This window comes from Thunnus maccoyii, chromosome 19 (genome assembly GCF_910596095.1).
Source record: "Thunnus maccoyii chromosome 19, fThuMac1.1, whole genome shotgun sequence".
Lineage (NCBI taxonomy): Eukaryota > Metazoa > Chordata > Actinopteri > Scombriformes > Scombridae > Thunnus > Thunnus maccoyii.
In genome coordinates this window covers 4,400,690-4,417,906 of record NC_056551.1, presented here as the reverse complement: position 1 = coordinate 4,417,906, position 17,217 = coordinate 4,400,690, and the positions used below count along the sequence as shown (strand labels likewise).

At 39.1% G+C, this 17,217-nt stretch overlaps 1 protein-coding gene across 9 annotated transcripts in view; it reads right to left on the bottom strand.

Moving 5' to 3' along the window:
• The window catches only part of LOC121885499 (transcription factor 4-like), a 333,572-nt gene that overhangs the window by 226,822 nt on the left and 89,533 nt on the right, over window positions 1-17,217 (bottom strand). For 4 of the 9 annotated variants that reach the window (XM_042395007.1, XM_042395003.1, XM_042395006.1 and 1 more), the window contains exons 3-5: window positions 5,924-6,015; window positions 5,555-5,593; window positions 1,301-1,373 (exon numbers count right to left, since the gene is read on the bottom strand). In XM_042395007.1, the coding sequence (XP_042250941.1) occupies window positions 1,301-1,373; window positions 5,555-5,593; window positions 5,924-5,995 (184 nt within the window). In that variant the 5' untranslated portion in view covers window positions 5,996-6,015. Of the gene's footprint in view, window positions 1-1,300; window positions 1,374-5,554; window positions 5,594-5,923; window positions 6,817-17,217 lie in introns of those variants that run through there. The other 5 variants (XM_042395012.1, XM_042395014.1, XM_042395004.1 and 2 more) reach the window with 4 other exon arrangements.

The following is a 17,217-nucleotide window of genomic DNA, read 5'->3' as shown; positions in this document are numbered from 1 at the left end:
AACACAGTGAGCTGATCTCCACAAAACACACACACACACACACACACACACACACACACACACAGAGGCAGGAAAGAATGAGAGCAGCAAATCAGAAAAACAGGAAGTCTCCTTCAGGAATGAACACAAGAAGGTAAAAAACAAACTTGTTGTCCGAAAATAAAGAAACATGAAAAATCACATCATGACAGTATCTTATAACACAACCTTCATATGTAATTTACTGTCATATAGAGCAGAAATGAGCACAGTACAAACAGGTACGTCTCAGGTAATTTGAAAGGATACGTCACACATATCCACATAATAATCCATCTGTTTGGTCAAACTAAGCATCTATAAAAAAAATATCTCTGCCATTATAAAATACAAATGTACTTGTTTTACCTTTGCGTGAGTTTTTATTTGAACTTCTTAAAGTGAAGTTGCTTCATTTCCAAGAAGATCTATTTAAAAGGTTGACACTCTGGTGCAGTGTGGTAAAATGCTACAACTGCTCTAGACTTTTCTTATTTTCAACAAATCCCAAGGTAAAAGCAAAACCAACAATGAATTGATCCCACTAACAAGTATTGTCTTTGTAGCCATGTAGCTGTAGTTTGAGTCAATCCCACATACACTGGCCTGCTGCTGTTAATACTCACAAATGTGTATTAATCCACTTATGAAAATAGTTCCCATCAAATACACTGTTTACTCCTGTTTGAGTAACGTTTGCTGCTCAGCTGTTTTGGGAAACTATTAAGCCTTTTTTTAAAAATGAAACTATACATTTATGACCCATTTTGTAATATTTACATCCTCAGTAGGAAGCTGTGGGTTTGTGGCTGAGAGCCACAAAAAGGTTAGGGAAGTTTTCTAATGAGCAAAAACACAATCTAATCATAAACAAAGTCATATAATCAGACCAGGCCACTTGGGTGTTTTCACAACATTCGATGTATGACGCAAAAAACAGCGAGCAGCTCAACAACAAGGCCGAACAGAGAATACAAAGAATTTATGAGCATGTTAAAATCCTGCAAATCTTCAAGTCTCCTTCAAATAAAAAAGTGATCCACAAAGCAAAAACAGCAGAAAAACCAAAAACCTGCATCTGCATGTACAGAACATGGTTACCCACACAAGAAAAAAAAAAAATTCAAACAGCAAGCGAAGCAGCAGCAAGCAGGTGTAAGAGGAAGGAGAGGAGGACGCTTAGAGGGGATTTAAGAAAAGAGAAGAAGAAGAAGGAGGAGAGAGAGAGAGAGAGAGAGAGAGAGAGAGAGAGAGAGAAAAAAAAAGAAGAAGGCTGACGTACTTGAGCCGGAGAAATGTCCGCTCCCCAGGGAGGTCGGCCCGTTCTTTCCACTGCTAACAGGAGGGGAAAACATCTACAAGACAAACAGAGCGCACATTACCTCCGAGAGCACTGACACTGCAGACAGCAAGACACATCTCCACAGAAGCATCACTGCAGCTACACATGAAAAGCTTCATTCCAAAATGCTGGGGCGACATTTGGCTGAAAAATGCTGCTGCCAGATTCACATCACATTAGGATTGTTGAGGAAATGTCTTAAATTGAACGGTGACATCACAGCATCAGATTGTCTTGTCGTTTAAAAATGGTAGATATTTTGGAAGGAAACTCTTTGTGTTTTAACTAGATAACACCATCATCAATAGGGCTGGGTATTGTTCACCGTTGTTTGCAACATTTATACTCATAAAATACTTCAATTTTGGTCCCAATGACACAATTATTTTTTGATATATTACTCTGAGAAATATAAATGTTTTCCTCTTAAAAAAAGAAGCCAAAGTCCTCAAATATTTTCTTAACATGAGCATTCATACAAGAACTTTGCTTGAATAAATTACAGTCTAAAAATGGCAACATTCTGATTGAAATCTGGAACTGTCTGATCAATCAGAGTGAGGATATGATGCTAGCTGAGGTGGAACAAAGTCTCTGTTTTATGAAAGTCTCAAATCTGAGTCAAGTCTGAAGTGATGACAGTTAAGTCCCAAGTCAAGAACAGAAAGTCCTGAGTCTGAGTCAAGTCCCAAACCAAACCAGGCAAGTCCTGAGTCAAACCCAAGTCAAGACTAAGTCCTTAACTTTGTGTTCTGAGTCTTCAACGAGGAATTTAATGCGGTTTAAATTTTTTTAAACAGAGTAACATTTGGTATGAACAATTTACAGAAATGAATATGCCTAGCTTCTATTTTGTATTTCTATTTATTACTTTCAAATACATTTTCTAACATTTAAATTCAAACTGAGCAGGTGTGTGTGTGTGTTATTCCTGTGATAGTGCAGTTATATTCAATTGTAACATCTGAGCTGAATGTTTTGCATGTTTCTGTCTGTTTGTTGTTGACCAGAGCAGAGTCTTTACATCTGAATGTGATAATCTGAGGTGTCATCTGCTGTCTGTCTGCTGCTCTGCAGTGTTACATGCACCTTTCTCTACTGTTAGTGCACCCGGATTGGCTGCTGTCAGATACCCATTGTCAGGAAAATTAAGAATTTTTCAAAATAAAATAATGCATAATCTTTAGGTTTGATAGGGATAACAAGTCGAGAGGCTAGAGTCTAAGTGAAGTCACAAGTCACTGGTGTTGAGTCTGATTCAGGATCATGTCACATGACTCCAGTCCACACCGTCTGATGCCAGCTTTCAGACTGTTCTCAATGCTCAGTGCTATGTATGGACACATTTTGGTCGGTGCTCATAATGTATGGTGGTTTGATACCCAGCCCTAGTCATCACACAGACTCTCACTCAGAGCTGTACACAGATACCGCTATGAAGAGTTCATCTTCCAAAAAAAAAACAGCAGGAATGTGTTTGGGAAGCAGAAACAAATCAAATTCCTCATTCAGCATTTGTGAAAAATAAAAAGGATCCGTTCACTTTGGCCAAATGTTGGACATCTCATTTTGGAATGAAACTCTTCATATCTACTTCAAATCTGACTTAAACATATGAGATAATCATCAGAACTAGTTACCATCTGCTCTACAGATCTACAGGAAAATCAAGCCCACGTTAAGACAGAGACTGAAGCTGAATACTGATTCCTGCTGTGCTCCATCTACATGCTGTCTTACTGTACGAGCTACTATAAGCTTCACAAGAGGACAGTTCATCTGACCCCCGATGGATAACCTCTCTGGATAAACATCAGGCCCGTGTGTCGGTGTGTTTGATGGTGAGATCTCAGTGATGATGAGCGCACGCTGAGCTTCACATTTTCAGATGCTAAAAGCTTTTCACGATTTAAGGTTTTGAGGGATTTTTTTTTTTTTTTCTCTTTTCTTTTGAATCGACCGTAATTAAAGTCGATTAAAACCCTGACTCTGATTAGACGACTGAAAACAATAAATACTTGATTTGTCATTGTGCTTAATACAGCCTGTTGGGCCTGTGAGTGTGTATGATGGAGACCGAGGTTGCTTGTGCATTCGATCTCCCTCACAGCTGCGGCAAATAAAGAGAAAACAAATGTTCGGGAGATAAAAGATCTAATTCGGATTATTAGCAGGTCTATCGATATCTCTGTCGAAGCACTTTGAGCTGCTGGTGTCAGCTTGTGGGCGTGCAGAGACAGATGATCGCATAAATTAATGTTTGGCCTGCGTTTATAATGAGAAGAGACATTTTAGCTGCTGCTGCCCTCCTTTGTTTGATTTTTTTTTTCTTTCTAAGAAATTTAATTTAAGACAAACTGACTGGCATTTCTGGAAACTTGTTAAAAATGAAACATAAGAAAAATGTCTATAATATTAGTTTTATATATCTCAGGGACTCAAGAGTATGTTTGTGCTTCTGAATCATGATTTTTTTTTTTTTTTTGCACTTCTGTCCCCAAATATATTCCTATAATATTCTTACAGTAACTTGACAGTACATGTGTCACTAAATTATGAGTTTTTTGTGATTAATTAGATTTTTTGTCACCTTTTAATATTACTATAGAGTGTTTTATAGTATAAATGAAATAAACAGACTCACTGTACTGTATGTATAGCTATATACAGTGTATATTTGCATCTCTAGAATATTCCTACAGAGGCCTGTTATGTCTATGTGGCTCTCAGTGATGAATTTAGTGATTGTACTTTAAGCTTTTTTGTAATAAAGGTCACAAACGTTCCAGTAATCTTCCTACAATGTTGTTATAGTAACTTTAGAGTACATGTGTGCCACTAAATTAACTTTATAGTGATTTTATTGGACTTTTGTGATCCTTTTGTCACCTCTTATATTATATTTATAGGGGCTTTTTACAGTGGCCTCACTGTATTTATTGTATACACAGGCCTTTATAGCCAATACATTACACCTGTTTTATTATTATAGTATTGTCATAGAGGCATATCATTTGAAGCCCTGAACTCTGACGGTACAGTGACCTTATTGTGAGCCCTTTGTTGAAAATCTCACAATAACAGTCCTATAATATCCCTGTACTATCCAGGGATTATTGTAGTGAGTTGATACCTAAGCTATGACCTATGTTGTCCTTATAATATTTCTATAATATTGAAAAATTAGTATAGTGCATCTAAAGGAGCTTATAGTATGTGTTGGATTTCAATGGTGATGTTCTTATAATAGCTTTTGAAATCAAATCTCCTGTGATATCTTTATAATATTTCTATGAGACTCCCATATAATCAATTACAGTGTGCAGGCCTCAGCTGTGATCTTATATTTGTTTATTGCAATAAGCTGCAATAATTCCTAAAGAGGCTCAAATGAACGTTTGTAGGGATTTTCCCTCATATTTTAACATCTCATGCAGCATCACTAGCCTCGTCCTTGTCTGATATGTTAATAGTGCCTCCTATGACATTACTAAAATATTCATATAACACACTTACATATATATAGTCACTTGCATTGTGTATGCAGGCCTCAGCTGTTGACTAACACTACTGAAGATAACATTTGTATTTTTTTTTCTCTCCTATTTTTGCATCTCAATACGGAATATTATTATTTATGGTGTATATTTCCTGATATCATGTTCATGCTGTCTCTACGTTTCATAACAGGATTAATATAAGTCCGTTTTTTTTTCTCTCTTCATTTAGGGGTGTATCTTTTTTTTTTCTCTCCTCCTCTTCAGACCAAAGTTGCTCCCAGAGGGAGGAGAGGCGCAGAGAAAACATGGCCGAGAGCGGGGACACATTTCCTGTCCGTCAAGTTCACAACACAGGCTGTTCTCTCTTTTAAAAAAAACACTCACTTTGAGACAGAGTCATGAGTTTGGACATTTAAGCGGCTGGTGAATGAACATTTAAAGTGCGGAGAGAAAGTGTGACACATTTCCCTCTTTTCGGCTGCCTGTCTGTCTGTCTGTCATGCAGGTTCATGATTCAACATCGAGCCTTTTGCATCTGAAACATTGAGTAAAGCACGGTGCAGGGTGCATGGAGCAGCCTGTAAAACTCACACAGACAAAAATAACAAAAAAACATTTTCATTATCCTATCATGGGCAAAAATCAATCAGGCTACACATGAAGGAAAAAAAGGACTTAAAATGAGATATACTACCATGGATGTTGGGAACATTTTCAAATCGCTGTTTCGCATCTATAAGACAACAAAATTACTAATGCAGCATCACAATTCTCTGCACACACACACAAACAAAAATGAAATTACAAAACCAACAATATGCACTGACTTTTCTGCAAGTTACTCTACATAAACACACAACTCGTGTGCAAACAGTTGAAACACTTGAAGTGAAAAAGCTAAAATATGCAGGTTATGTGCCGTGCAACTCATACATTAAAAATGTAAACAGTGGTCGCTGTATGAAGCCTACAGGACGCGTTTATTCTCCTCTACGGCTTGTTCTGTCATGATACTACACATCATATTCATTATAACAAAAAAGAAGAAGAAGAATTTCCTTACCGCGCTGAAATCCAGTAAGTCACTCAGTTCCTTGTCTGTTCCCAAAGCTGCCATCCGCTGTTGATGATGCATTTTAGCAAAATCGCACGGACCTAAAACATGGAAACAAATGGAGAGATAGATAGATAGAACAGGATGGGTAGACAGATTGATAGATGGAGAGATAGAGGGAGAGAGAGAAGAGAGGAAGAAGACCTCGGCTTTTTGCGCACCGCTCCGCTCCGGATCTCTTTTCCTCCACAGCGAAATAAATCCAGTAAAACAACCTCAAAGCCTCGATCACAAATCTAGTTTTCTTTCATCCTCAACGGAGTAGGGGGTTCAGTCCCGGGTTCCTGGTTTGGCAGCAGGAAATAAATCGCAAGAAAAAACTGACAGGAAATAAAAGAGGGGGGCGACAGGACGGGAGTCTTTTTCGCGTGTGTTTTGGTGTGTTTTCCCCAGCCAAAGAAGTCCGACCTCTCCGCGTTAAGACGCAGTTTGTCCACCGCGGCTGACTGTCAGGCTCACACACGATATAAATAAATAAGACGGCGAGCCTCCGTGAGCCTCTCAGGGAAGAAATAAGATCACCTCAGAAATGTGTGGTGGATGTTCAGTGTGTGTATGTGTATGTGTATGTGTGTGCGTGTGTGTGTGTGTGTATGTGTGTGTTGTGTCAGAGGAAGAGTCCAGGCAGGGTGAGCGCTGCTCCTGACCGGGCTCAGGGTGCCCTCCGCTCGGCTGCGGGTGCTGAAGATCCCTGGGTACGCAGGACGGAGCCCATGTGCGTCTGGCACAGCCTCGGTGTGATAAATGTGTTCGTGCGGCCACCTAGCTTACATTCTCGTCTAACACCATCGAGCACCGAGCTGCTGCTGCTGCTGCTGCTGCTGCTGCTACAGGAGAGAGCGGGAAATCTGCAGGAAAAATAAATAAATTTTAAAGAAAAATTGGATTTTTGGTTTGATTGACTGGCTGATTGATGCGTTGATTGGCTGGTTTGATTTGGATTGGGTTAATGGGACTAATTGAGGCTGGAAAGGATGACTTCTTTTTTCTTCCTAATGTGCCTGAACCTGGAGAAAATAAAACTTTTTATTAATTTTTTTTTTTTTGAATGTGTCTGAAATAGATTGTTTATTTATTTCGTATTTGACTTTTTAAATGATTTGTTTTATTAAAGTTTATTCCTATATGTGTTTACATTTTCATATTTGTTCTATCTATTTCATATTGATTTCTTTTTAAAAAAAAAAAAAAAAAAATGTGGCTATTGTAGGTGTTTGTTTTTTTCCATTTCATTTTAAAATTTCTTTAGAAAGTACATGGTAACCCCCTATGGGTCGCAACTTAAACCACAGCAGCACCAAAACCCTCTCTGGAAATACTTTGCTTTTTTTGCAGCCCTCAGCCTGCAGGTATAAAATGACTGGCCTATTTCTGCAAATTACACCCTGCATGTTGTGAGGGAAATTATTATATGAATATGTATAAATGCTTGTGTGAACTTGTGAAAGGTTAAAATGCTTAGTGATAGTCATAGAAACCATGTTTGTACGTCTGAACAGTATGTTCCTGTGTGAAAGAGAAACAAAGAACATCTGTTTATTCTGAAACAGATCCTGCCATGTCTGTTTGGGTATAATCATGCATAGAGTAGTCACAACAACTCCTAGAGGTTGGTGTGAAACAGATTAAGAAGTATTCGCCCCACTGTTCAGGGCTCACTCCTCTACAGCAGCTCGTATGTCTGAGTTTGAGTGTGCCTGCTCTGAGCATTAAAGAAAGTGTGACAATACTATGTAGAGAGTTGTGTCTGTCCTCATTGAAGTCAAGTGCAAGAGGTAAATTGCCACAGCAATGCGGGGGCTCGTCCTGGATGCCAATCTCATTCAATCCATTCTCCTAACAGGTCAATTCTGCGCAGCTGGTGAAGGGACTACAAGTCGACTAGGACCCAGGAAGTCAATCTCCCCTGAGGAAGGCTTGTAAATGACTCCCAGGGTGAGGAGAGACTGCCTGTGATGATTATAGACAGCGGGTTTCTCTTACAGAGAAAAAGCCAGTGAAAACACACAGGTGCAGGTATGACATAAAGGCTTATTTGTTGCAGTACAAAGTGGTCCTGCCTTCAATCTCAAACAAACTAGTCGCCATGTAACAGTTTATACAAAAAAAAAAAAAAAACAGCAGCAGAGAGCATAGATCCACTTGTTCTTGTTACAAACAGTTGCTGTGTTAAAAGTGTTGGCAGAACAATCTTGTCAGATGAAGTGGACAGTAAACACATCTCAGCTCTCTTTATCCACTTCCTCAAGGCAACACACACCTGACAGACATTACATAGTGGAAACTGCCCCAGACCAAAAATCCCAGATCCTGTGGGTTGTGGAATTTTGAGTAATTGCACATTTGGTAGGGTATTTGCACCAGTAAAGTAGAATATAAACCAAAGGAGTTCCTGGACCCTGTCATGCAAAGGGGCCCTCAAAATGTCCTCAGTAGGGGCCCAACAACATTTTTTTGCCAGCCTGGCCAGCCCATGCCTTTTTGGGTCCCTAAAAGAAAAACACACCACACCACATCACAGCCCTTACACTATGACAATACATGAATTAAGTGTTATACTGTCAGTATCACACTCAGCACACAAAAAGAAAAAAAAGTTTTGCTATATTGTCAGGAAGTCAGCCTGGAAGGAAGGAAATCCATCTTAAATGTCAGCATGTAAAGTTATGCAAGTTTGAGTTAATGCAAAATCACTAAAAGAACACCTCACCTAAAGGACATTAGTCGATTATTTAAACATTTCAAAATGGCCCATGAGGGGGTTTTCTGACCTGGTTCTGCATCAGTTGGACAAAGACACAACAGCAGTACATGTTTCGAGTTTTGGGCTACTAAAACTACTTGGTTATGGTTAGAGAAAGTACAGCTTCATGGTTAAAAGAAACCAACAATGAAGAAGCACTAAGTTATAACCCTACAGATTTCAGTTCTGGTTGATTTGGTTATTGGTGGTAACCAAAGGTGTTTTAATGATACAGGTCCCAGAGCCATGTTAGAAATTACTTGTGTATCAACCACTGAGGGCCACAAACAGCTACTCTGTCAGAAATACAACAGAAGAAGAGTAACTGTTTACAGCATAGTCAAACAGACTGGGGACTGAGAATATTCGTCACTTTGTGTTGTTTTAATAAAAAGTCCATTGTTGACTATGACAGTCAACAATGTCGTCTGACAAGGACACACTGAACTCATGATCAAATGTTGTCTTCTGTATTATGTAAAATGTGCACAAGTATTTGAGAATACAGTGTGTAGTTAATTGCAGAAAAAATATGACCACAAATACTATCTAAAATGGGGTTTGAAGAATATCTTAAAGCTGCTCTAATCAATGTTTTACATTAACAATGAATCGAATGATTTTGTGTAATATGATAAATGTCGCTCTGTGATGAACCCACAGAGAATCGTCACCTCTTTGAAGTTCCCCTACACAGCTTTGCAGCCTCTTTTAGAAGGTAGTTGTGGTTTTACGAGACATGTAGTGCATGGATCAGTCTCAGCTATCTCATCAAACCTGTCTCTATCAACAACATCCTGCTGGTTTTAGCAAAAAACTTTGATAAACCCGCTGATAAACCCACTCTGTCCCAGCTCCGAACAGCAGACAGATAAAGTTAGAAACTAACTGGTGAAGCTAACAGCTGAGCCAGATATTTTTTCAAGATTTGATGGAGACCAAACCTGAGTTAAAAGGAGGCAAATATTGTTAATGTATCAATCAGGTGGACACAAACGACTCCAGTGGGAGGATAATGTTGCTCTGTGTCTTCAGGATGTGTAAATAAGAAATTGTTTAACAACTTTAGATTTCACTGTTGTGTTTACAGCATGTTCCACTGCCCCCAAGTGGCCAGAAAAGAAGAGAAGAAAAATCTATGAATGTTGCTTTAAGGGCCCCAAAACACTATTTTCTTAATCAGGTTCTTCAGGTTCTTCACTATTTTCTGCTAAAGTTACAACAGTTTTGGTCATTTCTCAGGAGAGATTTCTAAATCTAATTTTTCCCCTTCTGCTCTTCTCACTGGTTGGAAGTTGGTGGGGTTCAATCAAAACAGGCGATGTCACATATTCGTACACCAATCAGAATTCAGTAACATTTGAATCAGAAACTGATGACATTTGGTTGGTTGTTTGGTCACTGTCAATCAAATCTAATTATAATAAATTTATAATAAATAATAAATTATACTTAAAGATGTTTTTAACTTTGATTGTTGTATATTTAATCATGAATATTTATTATTAGAGAGGTATACTTAAGATTTGAAGCCAAGTTTACAGGGGCTTTGAGCTTATAACATAAGTAATTTTAAGCCATTGGAACAAATGACTTATGGCATTGGTAATGTTCATGATGAGGACAGTCATAAAAGATTGAAATGAAGAAAGAAAAAGAAAAACAATGAAGAATGAAAGAAAAAAGAAGACTCTGGGAGAAAAGTTAATCTGTTAAGCTGTTGTTCGAGCTGGATTTTAAAGAAGATTGTCACCAGGTTTACATCATCTGTTTACTTCTGGCAGAGATCAAGAAAACATTTAGCTTCTCATGGCCTGTGATCCACTATATTCTGTATTATATTTGCATATCACCTACAGTATATATTGTCTTTTTCTCTGTGACTGAGACTGAGTAAAATGTGAGCAGATTACAAACATTTGCTTTCTTAATTTCTTTTCCATCAGTTCAGAGGATTGCATGACCCTAATAGACATCTCAGATTCGACAAACAAAAAGAAAAAAAAAAAAGGAAAGAAGCTAAACTGAACTGTCAACGTCTCGCTGCTTTTCTTTCACTATCAGCATGTGAACACAGGGAAGAGTTATGTAACATTCAAACAACATATCCTGGTTTAGTCTGGGCGTTTTAACCTTGAAATAGAGCAGGAACACACAGTTATGGTCTGACACAGAACATAGTACGTCTGTCACATCTGGGTCACAACTGAGCTGCGAAAATCATCCTTGATAGACAGAAGTTATTACATAATGAGCTGGAGGAGAAGGGACATGAGGGACATATTTCCTGGTGTGACTCAGTTAGTGGGACAACATAGAAAATAACACCTAAAGTGAGAAAAAGCACAAGCACTGTAAAAATCTCATAATTAACTCTATTACTAATGTTAAAGAAGCCATGGTTGGAACTATTTCTTGACGAAAAACAGTGTATCCATCCACCAAGCTCTCAGAATCTGCCAGAATCTCTGGCTATAGGCAGGTTGCCAGAGGGTTGTTCTGGCTTTGGTCTCATACAGACACAATGGTACCAAACCTGGCAACCTCACTGAGAAGACCCTGAAGCTCACTGCACCCAGCTGTTGTTTGCTCAAAAATAGTTCCAGCACATAACTTTCCTTAAAACCCTTTTTTTCCCCTAAATTTTTTTTTTTTTTTTTTTAAATTTTTAGTTTACATTTTGGTTTTGATTAAACAAATAAGATACAATGTGTTAATCAGTGAGCTTTAGAGGTGATTTTTGGTGTATTTTTAACTTTGGATCGAGCCAAGCTAGCTGCTTCCCCCTATTTTGAGTCTTTATACTAAGCTAAGATAACCACGTCCACATACTGTATCTAAGAGATTAATATCAATCTTTCCAAACAGTTCAATGGGCCACTTCTCAAAGACTTCACCCAAAGAAGATACTGGAGCACACGATTCACTTTAGCAATTTATTAAGGTGCAAACGACTAACGTGTGTCTTCATCAGAGTCAAAGAGTAATGGCATAGATTAAAAAACTACCTCCATACACAGAACAAACTCTAGTTAATAAGGTTGGGAGGTAATCAATCAATAAACTAATACCTTGACAGCACTCATTCAAAAAAGGAGGTGTTACAATGTGAAGCAATCAACCCCATGTTACTCATTACAGAAACTGATAGGTAGCAATATCTTAAAACAAACACAAATTCCTCTTCTTGGAACATAAACCACTGAAAACATTTTTTACCTGTGTGTGGGTGAAAAAAGTGTTCAGTGAGTTGGAACAGTGAGTACAGTTACCGCATCTATAGAAACCAGAGTGGGCAAACTTTTCCACTCAGTTTTAGAAAGAAAGTTGAGTAATAGTATTTCGCCAGATGTTGAACTATAAATATTCCTACTATTCCTTTTAAGCATTTTGCATTTACACAGAATCAGAAAGGAAATGCGAGAGCAGAGAGAGGGAAATGACACATAATTTGAACGTTGTGTGCGTCTTACACCACTATGCCATCATGGTGCCCTTAAAAATAAAATCTTATAAACAGACAGTGCAGTTCTTTACTTTTGTCTTCTAGCAACTTTGTTAGGAACCAATAACTAATTTATTAGATATATTAAAGAGCCCCTCCAGACATGTTTTAAGACATATAAAAATACTCTGCTTGAAATAATAATAAACATGTTTTTTCCACAAAAAGTTAAATCACCTCATTAAATTCTTAAAGTGACATCTCTTCCTTCTTCCTCTCTGAAAAATCCAGAATCTATGAAAAAAACAAGATGTGTCCTACTTCACAGTAAAGTCCATTCTCAGTGTTTGTGCACTGGAGGCTTCAAGTTTCCACATCACACTTGTGTAAGTTGCATACTGGACCACGATTGGCTCCAAACTAGTTGTGATGTCACAAATCGTCTTAAACTCAGATTTCAGGTGAACACAGAGAAACTATGGTGGCCCTGAGAGCTCAATGCACTGCAACTTTAAAAAACACACACAAAATAGATTAAACAAAGAGCAAATGGAGAACACACCAATTTGACAACACATGTGCGACATTTAGGAGAATATGCTGCAAAATGAGAAAACACAACACAATACAGAAACATTGTAAGTCACACTGAGGACAAAGGAAATTGGCTATTAAGCAACAGAGGTTTATGCCAGGCATTTGCAGCGCTTAATATCTGTATTTTGTTGTGTGTGTGTTTTTGTTTTTTTTTATTATTTGGTTGTATTTTCTGTATTTTGAGTGCTTTTCTATCATTGGTTGTGTTTTGCTTTGTCTCCTGTATTTGCATTGTGTTTTCTAAGTTGCAGTGTGTTGAGCTCTCAGGGCCGCTGTAGCAAACAGTCTAGTGTCAAACTGCACATACACAATTCTGTACAGTGAAGCTATCTAGGAACAAGAAGAAAAACACATTTTTGAGTGGAGGGGGACTTTGAGTTGTGACAACCATGTACCACAGCATACCAGCTGGCAGCCATATTTGAAGTCTTCTGCTCTTGAGCAACACTGGATGCTGATTGTGTTTATAAATGAAACCAACATAGACAAGACAGGAAGATACAAACTTGAATGAAGTCTGAGAGACAGACGGGAGAAAAAAAAATGACAGGAGTGAATTTAAGGAAATAGCAGGAAATAGCAGGGCTGAGTCACTGGGAGGAATTAATAGTATAAACACACACACACACACACATGAACACACACTCCTGCAGGGAGTCTGTGCAAGCAGACACACACTAAAAGCATGCATCCTCACATGCATATTCATTTTTTTTCTGTCTCACACACACACACACACACACACACACACACACACTCACACACACACACACACAGCCCCTCTGCGGTCTCTAACAGTGTGTTTTTGCCAAACACCTGTGTAATCGTACAGCTGTGGAGAATGCTGGGAAAGGACCGGGGGAACTGAACACCGCACAGCTAATACCCTTTGATTCCACCCGGATCACTGAGTGTGTGTGTGTGTGTGTGTGTGTGTGTATAAGCATGTGTGTGAGTATATGAGTGTGTAAAAGTGCGAGTGCTTTTGGAAATTGGGGAGAGAGCGAGAGAGAGGGGGAGGAAAAGCAGAGAGTGGATGAGTGTTGGCTCAAGTTTGTTTTGTGTGTTTTTGTGGTGTGTGTGTGTGTGTGTGTGTATATATGTGTGTGTGTGTGTGTGTGCATGTGTGTGTATAATCTGTCCTCAGTATCAGCATTCTGGAACATTCCTACATCCTCCTCCTCCAGCTGAACTCATTGAGCGCCCTCTTTCTAAAAACACTCAAACCATCCACCACAGAGGAAGAAGCTGCTGTCACAGGTTTTTTTTTTTTTCTTTTTCACAAAAAACTTGTTCATATATATTTATGACTGTTCAGCTATATTTAATTAGATATCAATTTCTATTTATTTAAAATATTTTTAACATGTTTCACAGGATGGTATGTTTAAAGATCTCGTTATGAGACATGTGAAATAGTAAATTAACTGCATTTATAAAACGCTCTGCTAACGTTAGCAGAAGTACTTTACAATGTGCCTTTAATTCACCCATTCACACACACACACACACACACACACGTTCTGACACTGATGGTGGCAGAGCTGGGCCAGAGAGGCTGTTAAGCTACTGTATGTGGCAGGCACAGACAACAATGTTAAAACAATAGACAATATCTTCACAGGGCTGCAGGACCAAATAGACTGCTGATAAAATGCACTATGAAAAGTTACCTCTGATACACGACTATCAAATGTAGCATCTTTTATATGAAAATGCATGTTAGAAAAGCTCATTAAACCATGCAGCAAAGATATTAACATGTTGGCACAGCAGCAAATGGAGAGAGATGACATGAGTTAGCATATATGAAGGTATATAAACTGCTCTGGTCCGACCACATGTTAAGCAGACTGGACTGATTAAATGCCTTGGGGCCCTGCATGACTTGCCCTCACTCACCAGAATCTAGTTCCCCCACATGGATCAAAGTAGCACTGATACTGCACGATGACATCACCAAAACTATCCAATCAACAGGTTACTTGTCAGTCCATTTGACTTCATGTTTACACTGCTAGATTTGTTGGCAAGTCAGTGTGCAAACCAGAGCAGACCAGTACTAAAAGGCAACACCTTATCTTTTTTTTTTTCCTTGGTTTTCTTGGTTCCTTGGTCTTTTTCCAAAAACCTCTCTTCAAAACAGTACTTATGGTGTAGTCATGCAATATGGCACAGAAAAAAAATTGAAAATGCAGAAAAAGAAGATTCTAAAATGAAGATTTAATGACAGCATTATCTACGGTACTGTGCAAAAGTTTTAGGCACTAAAAGTAAAGTGGGAATGCTTTCAAAAGTAATTCCATAAATAGTTTCTATTTATCAATTAACTTCAAACAAGGTTTTTCAAGGTATTTGGCAGGTCAATTGTTCCTGCATCTTGGAGAAGTTGCAACAGTTCTGTGGATTTCGGCGTCTCAGTTGCTTGTGTCTCTTCATGTTAATCCCAGACTGACTCCATGATGTTGAGATCAGGGCTCTGTGGGGGCCAGACCATCTGTTGCAGGACTCCTTGTTCTTCTTGTCACTGAAGATAGTTCTTTATGATTCTGGCTGTATGTCTGGGGTTGTTGTCATGCTGCAGAATAAATTTGGGACTGATCAGACGCCTCCCTGATGGTATTGTCTTATGGATAAGAATAAAAACATATAACGTACTTATTCCCTAAATATAAAGGTAGACTGCTCTGTCAAGGTACAAAAGTTAAAAGGCCTTTATTATATATAGTTTCATTATAGTATATAATGAAAACAAGACCAATGTGTACCAACTGCACACTGGTCTTCCTCGGGGTCATATGATCACAGACAAGTAACGTGTGTGAAGCTTGTACTTGATTTGTCTGAGTATGTGATTGTTTGAACCTTTTTTGTGGACATTGGTTGCCACTGCATCAAGAGCACCTGTTTTGTGTCACTTTGCTGTCAGATCTGAGAAGCACTCCCTCATTTGTTATTTAACTGCAATATCCTGAATGAAATTAAGGGATTTTTTTCGGTGGTTGTATCAGGCATGAGCACAAGCAGCACTGTGCCAGCACTTCAGGAAAATACATTTGTGCAACGCTCGTAATCGTCACTTTTCTTAGATGCAGTTTTTACCCAATACACTGCATTACTGCTACCCTGAGTAGTACAAAGCACAAGTGATCTCTAGTGTTGGACAATCTGCTGAAAACATTCTTTCTACATGGTGAAGAGTAGCTCAAGCTGGTCAAAGGTCTCTGTGGCAGCCATGTTTCCATATGTTTTTTATGAGTTGGACTTTTGGTTCACACAGAAGCTTCTGTAATACAAATTTCCAACTTCCATATCTGACTGGAATGTGGCTTAGCGGCCCCACCTGCTCATTCAGGTAAAAGTGATGATTATCAACAGTTAAAGACCTGAAGAGGAACTGAGGTTCTTTTCATTTGGAGAAACTCAGCAGGTCTCAAATCTCATGTGTTTAAGCTTCTCTCCCGCAGAATTCTTGGTTTGTGTGAGCCCATGTGTGTGAGAGTGTGAGGGTGGATGTTTCTAGAAGGCATGTGTGTGTATGTGTGTGTGTGTGTTACGCCTGGCCTGGGTGTTTTTTTGGGATAAGGAGGCGGGTGCCAAGCAGATGGTAGCAGTGGTTTACACAGGTGTCTCCAGTATGTATATGGGTGTGTGTGTGTGTGTGTGTGTGTGTGTGTGTGAATCCACCATACTAAGATTCTTTCCATGACCAACTCCATCTGCATGGAAACAGCAGTAGTTAAAAAACATCTTCAGTGGATAGGGCATACTATCCGCATGCCTGACCACAGCCTATCCCACCAAGCCCTCCATGGGCAACTCAGCAATGCAAAACGGGCTGCCGGCAGACAAAAGAGGTGCTATAACCAGTATACCAAAGACCTCCTGAAGGGCTGCAACATAAACCAGATCCATATTGAACCTCTGGCACTCGATACTTGATGGATCATCCTGGCAGGTCATGTTTGCCAGGGTGACCGAACAAAAACATTACACCACCCAACAGAGAGGGACCGGAAGACCGGAAGACATGCCCAACGACATCAGAGGGTTTCCGGCATTACCCAGACATCTGGGTTCCCTTGCCCCACCTGTGGACAAGTGTGTGACTCACGCAACCGCCCCACCAACAATGAACAGCTAACAGTGTGTGTGTGTGTGTGTGTGTGTTTGTGTGTGTTTAGGGCGAGAGAGAGAGAGGAAGAGTGAGAGAGGGCTTGAAGGAGGCAGCTGCGGTCAAGTTCAGGCCGCTCCCTTCTGTTTTTCAAGTAAAGTTGTTCTTGCAGTAAGTACTCAGTAATTTGTATCCTCTGGTGTTTATGTGCATGTTCAATATGCCCATAAAATTTTCTGAATGGAAATACTAGAAAGTTGAAGAAATGTCTACATATTGCAAAAAAAAAAAAAAAAAATCATACACTTAACTGTGGTGGAAAAGTTGGCGTATGGTCTAAAGAA